A 13,985-nucleotide genomic window follows, 5' to 3' on the forward strand; every position below is an offset into this window, starting at 1 on the left:
CAACTCCGCATTTAAAGATTTTAATTGCAACTTTTATGAAATTATTGGTTTGTGAAATAAATAAATACGACACAACAATAAAATGGACGTACCTGTATATCGCTTCCACGTTGGCTACCGTTTGTAGCATTAAAAAAAATAATAATAATAAAAATGAGACCGAAAAAAAATGTTTATTTGCATTAAATTTTGAGCAAGCCACTTTCATTCATTGAAATTAAAGACAAAATTATTACGTGGCATAAATTATTTGAGTGTTTGACTTTATTTTTAGTTACTGTATTTAAAATGTATCACTCAAAATATTAATTTTCAACACCGCATTTAAAGATTTTAATTGCAATTTTTATGAAATTATTGGTTTGTGAAATAAATAAATACAACACAGCAATAAAATGGACGTACCTGCGTATCGCTTCCACGTTGGCTACTGTTTGTAGCATAAATAAAAATAATAATAAAAATGAAACCGAAAAAAAAATGTTTATTTGCATTAAATTTTGAGCAAGCCACTTTCATTCATTGAAATTAAAGACAAAGTTATTACGTGGCAATAAATTATTTGAGTGTTTGACTTTATTTTTAGTTACTGTATTTAAAATGTATCACTCAAAATATCACTTTTCAACACCGCATTTAAAGATTTTAATTGCAATTTTTATGAAATTATTGGTTTGTGAAATAAATAAATACGACACAGCAATAAAATGGACCTACCTTCATATCGCTTCCACGTTGGCTACCGTTTGTAGCATAAAAAAAAATAATTATAAAAATGAAACCGAAAAAAAAATGTTTATTTGCATTAAATTTTGAGCAAGCCACTTTCATTCATTGAAATTAAAGACAAAATTATTACGTGGCATAAATTATTTGAGTGTTTGACTTTATTTTTAGTTACTGTATTTAAAATGTATCACTCAAAATATTAATTTTCAACACCGCATTTAAAGATTTTAATTGCAATTTTTATGAAATTATTGGTTTGTGAAATAAATAAATACAACACAGCAATAAAATGGACGTACCTGCGTATCGCTTCCACGTTGGCTACTGTTTGTAGCATAAATAAAAATAATAATAAAAATGAAACCGAAAAAAAATGTTTATTTGCATTAAATTTTGAGCAAGCCACTTTCATTCATTGAAATTAAAGACAAAGTTATTACGTGGCAATAAATTATTTGAGTGTTTGACTTTATTTTTAGTTACTGTATTTAAAATGTATCACTCAAAATATCACTTTTCAACACCGCATTTAAAGATTTTAATTGCAACTTTTATGAAATTATTGGTTTGTGAAATAAATAAATACGACACAGCAATAAAATGGACCTACCTTCATATCGCTTCCACGTTGGCTACCGTTTGTAGCATAAAAAAAAATAATAATAATAATGAAACCGAAAAAAAAATGTTTATTTGCATTAAATTTTGAGCAAGCCACTTTCATTCATTGAAATTAAAGACAAAGTTATTACGTGGCAATAAATTATTTGAGTGTTTGACTTTATTTTTAGTTACTGTATTTAAAATGTATCACTCAAAATATCACTTTTCAACACCGCATTTAAAGATTTTAATTGCAACTTTTATGAAATTATTGGTTTGTGAAATAAATAAATACGACACAGCAATAAAATGGACCTACCTTCATATCGCTTCCACGTTGGCTACCGTTTGTAGCATAAAAAAAAATAATAATAATAATGAAACCGAAAAAAAAAATGTTTATTTGCATTAAATTTTGAGCACGCCACTTTCATTCATTGAAATTAAAGACAAAGTTATTACGTGGCAATAAATTATTTGAGTGTTTGACTTTATTTTTAGTTACTGTATTTAAAATGTATCACTCAAAATATCACTTTTCAACACCGCATTTAAAGATTTTAATTGCAATTTTTATGAAATTATTGGTTTGTGAAATAAATAAATAAATACGACACAGCAATAAAATGGACCTACCTTCATATCGCTTCCACGTTGGCTACCGTTTGTAGCATTAAAAAAAAATTATTATAAAAATGAAACCGAAAAAAAAAGGTTATTTGCATTAAATTTTGAGCAAGCCACTTTCATTCATTGAAATTAAAGACAAAATTATTACGTGGCAATAAATTATTTGAGTGTTTGATTTTATTTTTAGTTACTGTATTTAAAATGTATCACTCAAAATATCACTTTTCAACACCGCATTTAAAGATTTTAATTGCAATTAAATTTTATGAAATTATTGGTTTGTGAAATAAATAAATACGACACAGCAATAAAATGGACCTACCTTCATATCGCTTCCACGTTGGCTACCGTTTGTAGCATTAAAAAAAATTAAAAACAACACCAATGAAAAAATCTTTATTTGCATGAAAATTACAACAAGCGACATAATTTTACGGCTGTAAAAAACAATCAACAATGTTATATTTAAGGATTGCTCTAATTGGTCAAATTAGTCAATAACTAATTAAAAATTAGTCAATAACTAATTTGTCCAGCAAGAACCACGTGGAGGTTTAGAGCATTCTTGCCAGGAAAAAAGGATATAAGGATGAGGTAAACAATGATTATTTGAAAATGAAGGGAGTAAAAGAATTATTGGTTTGTGAAATGAAAAAATAGTACACAAAAATCAAAGTTTTTTCACTTGGCGTTAAATAAATGCTCTTACCTTTATACTGCATTTGCTACCATTTGTAGCAAAACCTAAAAAATAAATTAAAAACACAACCAACAAAAAAAATTAATTTGTAGGAAAATTACAACAAGCGACATTAATAAATATTATACAGAATAAAGGATACACAATACGGTATAATATATGGCACACAAGCTATTATATTCAACACATCACAAGATAAAACGCAAAAAAATGCACCTACCTTCATATGGCTTCTGCGTTGGCTACTGTTTGTAGCAAGACATTTAAAAAATTAAAACAACACCAATAAAAAATCTTTATTTGCATGAAAGTTACAACAAGCAACGTTTGTCAATATTAAACAAAATAAAAAATACACAATACGTTTCAATATGTGGCAATTCAAATTCAAAACTTCAGTAAATAAATACACCTACCTTCATATCGCTTCCACGTTGGCTACCGTTTGTAGCATTAAAAAAAATAATAATAATAATGAAACCGAAAAAAATGTTTATTTGCATTAAATTTTGAGCAAGCCACTTTCATTCATTGAAATTAAAGACAAAATTATTACGTGGCAATAAATTATTTGAGTGTTTGATTTATTTTTAGTTACTGTATTTAAAAAGTGTCACTCAAAATATTACTTTTCAACACCGCATTTAAAGATTTTAATTGCAATTTTTATGAAATTATTGGTTTGTGAAATAAATAAATACGACACAACAATAAAATGGACGTACCTGTATATCGCTTCCACGTTGGCTACCGTTTGTAGCATTAAAAAAATAATAATAATAAAAATGAGACCAAAAAAAATGTTTATTTGCATTAAATTTTGAGCAAGCCACTTTCATTCATTGAAATTAAAGACAAAATTATTACGTGGCATAAATTATTTGAGTGTTTGACTTTATTTTTAGTTACTGTATTTAAAATGTATGACTCAAAAATTACTTTTCAACTCCGCATTTAAAGATTTTAATTGCAACTTTTATGAAATTATTGGTTTGTGAAATAAATAAATACGACACAACAATAAAATGGACGTACCTGTATATCGCTTCCACGTTGGCTACCGTTTGTAGCATTAAAAAAAATAATTATAAAAATGAAACCGAAAAAAAAATGTTTATTTGCATTAAATTTTGAGCAAGCCACTTTCATTCATTGAAATTAAAGACAAAATTATTACGTGGCATAAATTATTTGAGTGTTTGACTTTATTTTTAGTTACTGTATTTAAAATGTATCACTCAAAATATTACTGTTCAACACCGCATTTAAAGATTTTAATTGCAATTTTTATGAAATTATTGGTTTGTGAAATAAATAAATACGACACAACAATAAAATGGACGTACCTGTATATCGCTTCCACGTTGGCTACCGTTTGTAGCATTAAAAAAATAATAATAATAAAAATGAGACCAAAAAAAATGTTTATTTGCATTAAATTTTGAGCAAGCCACTTTCATTCATTGAAATTAAAGACAAAATTATTACGTGGCATAAATTATTTGAGTGTTTGACTTTATTTTTAGTTACTGTATTTAAAATGTATGACTCAAAAATTACTTTTCAACTCCGCATTTAAAGATTTTAATTGCAACTTTTATGAAATTATTGGTTTGTGAAATAAATAAATACGACACAACAATAAAATGGACGTACCTGTATATCGCTTCCACGTTGGCTACCGTTTGTAGCATTAAAAAAATAATAATAATAAAAATGAGACCAAAAAAAATGTTTATTTGCATTAAATTTTGAGCAAGCCACTTTCATTCATTGAAATTAAAGACAAAATTATTACGTGGCATAAATTATTTGAGTGTTTGACTTTATTTTTAGTTACTGTATTTAAAATGTATGACTCAAAAATTACTTTTCAACTCCGCATTTAAAGATTTTAATTGCAACTTTTATGAAATTATTGGTTTGTGAAATAAATAAATACGACACAACAATAAAATGGACGTACCTGTATATCGCTTCCACGTTGGCTACCGTTTGTAGCATTAAAAAAAATAATTATAAAAATGAAACCGAAAAAAAAATGTTTATTTGCATTAAATTTTGAGCAAGCCACTTTCATTCATTGAAATTAAAGACAAAATTATTACGTGGCATAAATTATTTGAGTGTTTGACTTTATTTTTAGTTACTGTATTTAAAATGTATCACTCAAAATATTACTGTTCAACACCGCATTTAAAGATTTTAATTGCAATTTTTATGAAATTATTGGTTTGTGAAATAAATAAATACGACACAACAATAAAATGGACGTACCTGTATATCGCTTCCACGTTGGCTACCGTTTGTAGCATTAAAAAAAATAATTATAAAAATGAAACCGAAAAAAAAATGTTTATTTGCATTAAATTTTGAGCAAGCCACTTTCATTCATTGAAATTAAAGACAAAATTATTACGTGGCATAAATTATTTGAGTGTTTGACTTTATTTTTAGTTACTGTATTTAAAATGTATCACTCAAAATATTAATTTTCAACACCGCATTTAAAGATTTTAATTGCAATTTTTATGAAATTATTGGTTTGTGAAATAAATAAATACAACACAGCAATAAAATGGACGTACCTGCGTATCGCTTCCACGTTGGCTACTGTTTGTAGCATAAATAAAAATAATAATAAAAATGAAACCGAAAAAAAAATGTTTATTTGCATTAAATTTTGAGCAAGCCACTTTCATTCATTGAAATTAAAGACAAAGTTATTACGTGGCAATAAATTATTTGAGTGTTTGACTTTATTTTTAGTTACTGTATTTAAAATGTATCACTCAAAATATCACTTTTCAACACCGCATTTAAAGATTTTAATTGCAATTTTTATGAAATTATTGGTTTGTGAAATAAATAAATACGACACAGCAATAAAATGGACCTACCTTCATATCGCTTCCACGTTGGCTACCGTTTGTAGCATAAAAAAAAATAATTATAAAAATGAAACCGAAAAAAAAATGTTTATTTGCATTAAATTTTGAGCAAGCCACTTTCATTCATTGAAATTAAAGACAAAATTATTACGTGGCATAAATTATTTGAGTGTTTGACTTTATTTTTAGTTACTGTATTTAAAATGTATCACTCAAAATATTACTTTTCAACACCGCATTTAAAGATTTTAATTGCAATTTTTATGAAATTATTGGTTTGTGAAATAAATAAATACAACACAGCAATAAAATGGACGTACCTGCGTATCGCTTCCACGTTGGCTACTGTTTGTAGCATAAATAAAAATAATAATAAAAATGAAACCGAAAAAAAATGTTTATTTGCATTAAATTTTGAGCAAGCCACTTTCATTCATTGAAATTAAAGACAAAGTTATTACGTGGCAATAAATTATTTGAGTGTTTGACTTTATTTTTAGTTACTGTATTTAAAATGTATCACTCAAAATATCACTTTTCAACACCGCATTTAAAGATTTTAATTGCAACTTTTATGAAATTATTGGTTTGTGAAATAAATAAATACGACACAGCAATAAAATGGACCTACCTTCATATCGCTTCCACGTTGGCTACCGTTTGTAGCATAAAAAAAAATAATAATAATAATGAAACCGAAAAAAAAAATGTTTATTTGCATTAAATTTTGAGCAAGCCACTTTCATTCATTGAAATTAAAGACAAAGTTATTACGTGGCAATAAATTATTTGAGTGTTTGACTTTATTTTTAGTTACTGTATTTAAAATGTATCACTCAAAATATCACTTTTCAACACCGCATTTAAAGATTTTAATTGCAATTTTTATGAAATTATTGGTTTGTGAAATAAATAAATACGACACAGCAATAAAATGGACCTACCTTCATATCGCTTCCACGTTGGCTACCGTTTGTAGCATTAAAAAAAAATTATTATAAAAATGAAACCGAAAAAAAAAGGTTATTTGCATTAAATTTTGAGCAAGCCACTTTCATTCATTGAAATTAAAGACAAAATTATTACGTGGCAATAAATTATTTGAGTGTTTGATTTTATTTTTAGTTACTGTATTTAAAATGTATCACTCAAAATATCACTTTTCAACACCGCATTTAAAGATTTTAATTGCAATTAAATTTTATGAAATTATTGGTTTATGAAATAAATAAATACGACACAGCAATAAAATGGACCTACCTTCATATCGCTTCCACGTTGGCTACCGTTTGTAGCATTAAAAAAAATTAAAAACAACACCAATGAAAAAATCTTTATTTGCATGAAAATTACAACAAGCGACATAATTTTACGGCTGTAAAAAACAATCAACAATGTTATATTTAAGGATTGCTCTAATTGGTCAAATTAGTCAATAACTAATTAAAAATTAGTCAATAACTAATTTGTCCAGCAAGAACCACGTGGAGGTTTAGAGCATTCTTGCCAGGAAAAAAGGATATAAGGATGAGGTAAACAATGATTATTTGAAAATGAAGGGAGTAAAAGAATTATTGGTTTGTGAAATGAAAAAATAGTACACAAAAATCAAAGTTTTTTCACTTGGCGTTAAATAAATGCTCTTACCTTTATACTGCATTTGCTACCATTTGTAGCAAAACCTAAAAAATAAATTAAAAACACAACCAACAAAAAAAATTAATTTGTAGGAAAATTACAACAAGCGACATTAATAAATATTATACAGAATAAAGGATACACAATACGGTATAATATATGGCACACAAGCTATTATATTCAACACATCACAAGATAAAACGCAAAAAAATGCACCTACCTTCATATGGCTTCTGCGTTGGCTACTGTTTGTAGCAAGACATTTAAAAAATTAAAACAACACCAATAAAAAATCTTTATTTGCATGAAAGTTACAACAAGCAACGTTTGTCAATATTAAACAAAATAAAAAATACACAATACGTTTCAATATGTGGCAATTCAAATTCAAAACTTCAGTAAATAAATACACCTACCTTCATATCGCTTCCACGTTGGCTACCGTTTGGCTACCGTTTGTAGCATTAAAAAAAATAATAATAATAATGAAACCGAAAAAAATGTTTATTTGCATTAAATTTTGAGCAAGCCACTTTCATTCATTGAAATTAAAGACAAAATTATTACGTGGCAATAAATTATTTGAGTGTTTGATTTATTTTTAGTTACTGTATTTAAAAAGTGTCACTCAAAATATTACTTTTCAACACCGCATTTAAAGATTTTAATTGCAATTTTTATGAAATTATTGGTTTGTGAAATAAATAAATACGACACAACAATAAAATGGACGTACCTGTATCGCTTCCACGTTGGCTACCGTTTGTAGCATTAAAAAAATAATAATAATAAAAATGAGACCAAAAAAAATGTTTATTTGCATTAAATTTTGAGCAAGCCACTTTCATTCATTGAAATTAAAGACAAAATTATTACGTGGCATAAATTATTTGAGTGTTTGACTTTATTTTTAGTTACTGTATTTAAAATGTATCACTCAAAATATTACTTTTCAACACCGCATTTAAAGATTTTAATTGCAATTTTTATGAAATTATTGGTTTGTGAAATAAATAAATACGACACAGCAATAAAATGGACCTACCTTCATATCGCTTCCACGTTGGCTACCGTTTGTAGCATAAAAAAAAAATAATTATAAAAATGAAACCGAAAAAAAAATGTTTATTTGCATTAAATTTTGAGCAAGCCACTTTCATTCATTGAAATTAAAGACAAAATTATTACGTGGCAATAAATTATTTGAGTGTTTGATTTAATTTTTAGTTACTGTATTTAAAATGTATCACTCAAAATATTACTTTTCAACACCGCATTTAAAGATTTTAATTGCAATTAAGTTTTATGAAATTATTGGTTTGTGAAATAAATAAATACGACACAGCAATAAAATGGACCTACCTTCATATCGCTTCCACGTTGGCTACCGTTTGTAGCATTAAAAAAAAATAATAATTATAAAAATGAAACCGAAAAAAAAAATGTTTATTTGCATTAAATTTTGAGCAAGCCACTTTCATTCATTGAAATTAAAGACAAAATTATTACGTGGCAATAATTTATTTGAGTGTTTGATTTTATTTATAGTTACTGTATTTAAAATGTATCACTCAAAGTATCACTTTTCAACACCGCATTTAAAGATTTTAATTGCAATTTTTATGAAATTATTGGTTTGTGAAATAAATAAATACGACACAGCAATAAAATGGACCTACCTTCATATCGCTTCCACGTTGGCTACCGTTTGTAGCATTAAAAAAAATAATAATAATAATGAAACCGAAAAAAATGTTTATTTGCATTAAATTTTGAGCAAGCCACTTTCATTCATTGAAATTAAAGACAAAATTATTTACGTGGCATAAATTATTTGAGTGTTTGACTTTATTTTTAGTTACTGAATTTAAAATGTGTCACTCAAACTATGATTTTTCAACACCGCATTTAGAGCCGGTGTACATAACATTGTAATTGCAATTAAATTTTGAGGAAATATTGGTTTGTGAAATAAAAAAACAACAACACAGAAATAAAATGGACCTACCTCCATATCGCTTCCACGTTGGCTACCGTTTGTAGCATTAAAAAAAATAATAATAATAATGAAACCGAAAAAAATGTTTATTTGCATTAAATTTTGAGCAAGCCACTTTCATTCATTGAAATTAAAGACAAAATTATTTACGTGGCAATAAATTATTTGAGTGTTTGATTTTATTTTTATTTACTGTATTTAAAATGTGTCACTCAAACGCGATCACTAGTCACCGAATTTAAAATTTAAACCGGAAAATTTAGATTTGCTTGAGCACACGTCCGTTCGCGACAACGGCAAGTAACAAACTGAATAAATTGAACGAAACCGCACAATACACAATAATTTAAATAAACCGACTCACCTCGCTTCGCCTCGCCTTCCGCTCCCGCTCCCGATCCGACCCCTGCCGCTGCTCGCTGTCGACTGAAGCGCTCTCGCCGCCTGCGCCGCACACCTAACCTCGGGACGCGTCACGGCTGTGACGTCACACTAGTGTAAAACAGGTCATTACCAGAAATATTCACTGTCAAAATTTGTCAAATTTAGTAACATTCATACACAGAATTATTCAAAATAGAACAGCATTGATCTAGAAAAATTAATTATGACAAATGTATTTGCCTATTAACGTCTAAAATTATAAAAGTTTCGCATGCAGTCAATGGAAAAATAAAAATGCATGTTTTTATTTAAACAGAAACTGGCAATGTGAAATTTTGGTGCGAAAATTAGTGGTATCCCAATGCGTATTGTTTGTTGGTTTGTTCTGTTGAAAATTCGGTAGGTTCCAAAAGTAGGGTTATGTTGTTACCTGAAAATGACAAAATTTACACTTTTATGAATGTTGTCTCCATCTCTACCCTTTCAGAGCGTTATGATAGGATATTTAGGGCCGAAATCTCTACCTTTATTATGTACTATTGCCAGATAGAGACAAAAGTTCAGAAAGTAGGGTTAGGGTTATTATACTCTCTTCTGAATTATTAAATTTTAACTCTAATGGATTTTGTGTGCTCTTCTGCACTTTTAGAGCGTTATTAATTATTATTGAACATGTTTAAGGGCAGACAAATCTACCTTGAGTCAACGACATAAACTTCAGTGAGATTTATTGAAAAATAAACTTCTCGTGTCAACCTTTTCATGAAAAAGGGTGTTTAATCGTTTATAAAGGGCGTGTTAACGTGTGATGTTAAGTTTACCACGAAATAAAACATAAAGTATAACTTTTCTATAAAAGCATTTTGCAAAATTCTTATTCATTATTTTCACTATTTTCCCCCTTTCCTTTGTGCAAACGAGCCGGTGATGTGAAATTTTGGTGCGAAGATTAGTGGTATTGCCACAAATTGTGTTAGTTTTAAGTCTCCAGAAAATTCGGTTTCAAAAGTAGGGTTATGTTATCATCTGAAACGTAAAAATTTTCACATTTATGGATTTTGTGTCCGTTTCTGCTCTTTTAGAGGGTGTTTAATAGCTTATAAAGGACGTGTTAACGTGTGTTAAGTTTACCAGATAATAAAACAAAGTACAACAACTTTTCTATAGAAGCATTTTGCAAAATTTTTATTCATTATTTTCACTATTTTTCTACTTTCCTTTGTGCAAACGAGCCGGTGATGTGAAATTTTGGTGCGAAAATTAGTGGTATCGCCACAAATTGTGTTAGTTTTAAATCTCCAGAAAATTCAGTTTCAAAATTTTTACATTTATGGGTTTTGTGTCTGTTTCTGGCTCTTTTAAAGTGTTATTAATTATTATTGAAAATGTTTAAGAGCAGACAACTCTACTTTGAGTCAACAACATAAACTTCAGTTCGATTTATTGAAATGTAGATAGGGCAAAAATGAATTTTTCGTGTCAAACATTTTCATGTCATGAAAAAGGGTGTTTAATCGTTTATAAAGGGCGTGTTAACGTGTGTTAAGTTTACCAGGTAATAAAACATATAGTATAATAACTTTTCTATAAAAGCATTTTGCAAAATTCTTATTCATTACTTTTACTATTTTCCTCCTTTCCTATAATAAATGATTCGCCCTTCGGGGGCCATTCGGAATACTGTTTCCACCTTTTTTTCAAAGAGTATCCTTACATTTGATTGTTATGTATACACTCACAACTTCTTTTTTTTTTCACTTTGGGACACAAAAAAAAACATTTTTTGTTGCATTCCATTCGTAAGAAAGTGAGGTTAAAAATTTGACAACTTGCGCACTAAAGTAGCAACCGCGCAAGCTACCGAAATACTTCATAACAAAAATATGCCATAAAATTCGACAAATACAAAAAGGTGGCCACAATTTATATGTATTTGATAACATTAAATCAGTTACACCCAAAATACACTAATTAATTAAAAAACAATCACTAAATTAATACTTTTCGAACGTAAGAACGCTCGACAAAAATCACGGTCTGTGCGTAATATCTAATGTCAGCGTATGAAATTTTCAAGCTTATTAATTTTTATAATATTATGAAATTATTTAGACAAGTGCGCTTGAAGCATTACATTATATATCATACTAAATGTGGTTGACTTTCTTTAAAAATCAGGCAGAACTTCTGCATATTTGGCCTGGTTTGACGCTTTGACAGACGACAAATAAGTATGGCCACCGGTTATGGTGATAAAAAAAAGTAACCAAAAACGATTTTTGAATGCTTGTCAACCTCAACGGGTCAAAACACGTGTCTGTTGAAAAAAAATGGATTTCCATTGAAATCAAGGTAAATTTCTTACACGATTATTATTAAAAATGCGATAATAAATAAAATTTCAACGAAATTTCACTTTAAATTCGTTATTTTTGTTAGGTGAGGGAATGTCAGAAAATCGAATTTCTGAACTTATATCTCCTATCAGACGTTCACTGCGTTTAAAAGCTAGAGCTACATCAACTCCTTTGCCTAATTCTGAATTATTTACTGAAAATAGAGAGCCTGAAGACGTGGAAACGCCAAAATATAAGGAAATTACCCAGAACACCACTATTTTAGAAAGAAACGAAAATTCTACCCTTAACTGTAGTTGTAGTTGCAACTGTAGCTGTTGTAAGAGCTGCGTGAAGAAATCGCCCATTAATATTACAAATTTACGAAGAAAACTAACGCAAGCCATTGAGCTGGGGACCTGTAATATAATGATTGAAAAAATTGAGAAAATTGAGGCTATCATGAAGAATGTGAAACAAAAAAACGACAAATCAATTGAGAAAGAACGTCAAGATTTTTCAAGCGATGAGAGTAGTGAAGAAAACATCAAAATAACATTGGATAGGAAAATTGATAGATTACTAGACAATGCTTCCTTATCTTCAGAAAGCGACAAGGAAGAGCGGAATTCATTCGTAATGAGTGAAGCAGAAGAAGGGGAGGAAGACACGCCTTCTGAAGACAGTAACGCAATTATAGAAGTTGGTGAAGAAATTCGTACAGAGTCTGAAAGAAGCAGTGACGAGTCTTATGAAAGCGGTTCATTTATTGACGATAATGATGACCATAAACTTTTATCAGGAGAAGAATATGATCTGTCGTGGGATTCCCCCGAAAAATTTAGCCGTATCGTAAAACTGAGTAGCGGAAGCGATGACGAAATAGTTCATGTGAAGAAAAGGGAGAAAAAACCGCTGAAAAAGCCAAGAAAGTCCAGGATTATTAAGTGTGAAGACTCAAGTGATGAAGATGAAAAATTTGTTGATGAAAATAAAAGCGAAACTGAAAAAAATTCAAACGAAGAACAGAAAAAAATTATCATTTTGGAAAATGTCAAGGTGCAAGATATACAGAATAAGGAACTGTCTGAGGGAATTAATCAAGTCCTAAAAAATATTTTGTCCCAATCGTCCATCAACAGTTCAACGGACACAAATTTAACACCCAATGGCCAAGTGCGGCGTAAGAAAAAAAGGAAACCAAAGAAGAAGCAAAAGATGAACGGAAGTCTTCAAATAGATAACAAAAATGAAGAAGAGGAATCTACAAATGTTCAAATTACCGCAAAAAGGAAACTGCCCAACTCAGACGATTCTTTGCAGTTACAACCGCCGTTAAAGAAGAAGAAAAAGAACAGAAAAAGACAAAAACAACGTGTAGAAGAATGTAGCCAATTGAGTCTAATAGAAGAAGCCATAAAACAAACGCCTGTGTTAAAAATAGAACTTACAAATGACTGGGACATAGAAGATATTCAATTAAAACCGACTAGACCGCAGCCGCGTAAACCAAAACCGAAATCAGAAAAATCCCCCAAAGAAACCGAACAATGCCATTCGAAAGATTTTCGGAAACCGAAATCAGGAAAATCCCCTAAAGTAGAAAAAGCCGCACAATTTCATTCGAAAGACTTTCGGAATTTGATGCTCTACGACACTTCGCGGAACAGACGGACTGATACTAAATCTCTTCTCTATAGAAAGTTTTGAAATATTGTGTTATACCTATTTTACGAATTTTTTGTTACACCGTTTTACAAATAAATTCTTTATCCAAAATGACCACTTTTTTACCCTGGGCCGTTAAATCCGTCGTCTGCATTGATTATTTGAGTATGCTCTTGAAAATTTGGAAATTTTAGGCATACTTAAGCTCCATGATCTTAATGCAAATCTTTATATTTAAAAAATAAATAACTACTAAAGGTATTTGCACACAGAATGTAATTTTTGATATATTTGGTTTAGTTAAAAAATATACAGTAAAAAGTAGACAACTCAAAAAATACAAGAAAATTTTTTATATACAAAATTTAGCTAAGGTTCAAACCAAAATAAATAGATTCCGTTGGAGC

At 28.9% G+C, this 13,985-nt stretch overlaps 1 protein-coding gene and 1 long non-coding RNA gene across 2 annotated transcripts; one reads left to right on the forward strand and one right to left on the reverse strand.

Annotated features, from left to right (window-relative positions):
* Nucleotides 1-7,997: 7,997 nt before the first annotated feature.
* On the reverse strand, nucleotides 7,998-11,581 carry LOC135265659 (uncharacterized). Its single transcript, XR_010333407.1, has 2 exons — nucleotides 11,289-11,581; nucleotides 7,998-9,682 (listed from the first exon to the last, which is right to left on the reverse strand). It is a non-coding gene; the product is annotated as an uncharacterized LOC135265659 (long non-coding RNA).
* A 203-nt stretch (nucleotides 11,582-11,784) lies between these two features.
* On the forward strand, nucleotides 11,785-13,689 carry LOC135265658 (ookinete maturation protein 1-like). The gene is made up of 2 exons (XM_064355585.1): nucleotides 11,785-11,926; nucleotides 12,014-13,689. Exon 2 carries the CDS (start codon nucleotides 12,022-12,024, stop codon nucleotides 13,618-13,620), a length of 1,599 nt encoding a protein of 532 aa, XP_064211655.1. The 5' UTR covers nucleotides 11,785-11,926; nucleotides 12,014-12,021; the 3' UTR covers nucleotides 13,621-13,689.
* Nucleotides 13,690-13,985: the final 296 nt, after the last annotated feature.

Source organism: Tribolium castaneum, chromosome 3, assembly GCF_031307605.1.
Source record: "Tribolium castaneum strain GA2 chromosome 3, icTriCast1.1, whole genome shotgun sequence".
Lineage (NCBI taxonomy): Eukaryota > Metazoa > Arthropoda > Insecta > Coleoptera > Tenebrionidae > Tribolium > Tribolium castaneum.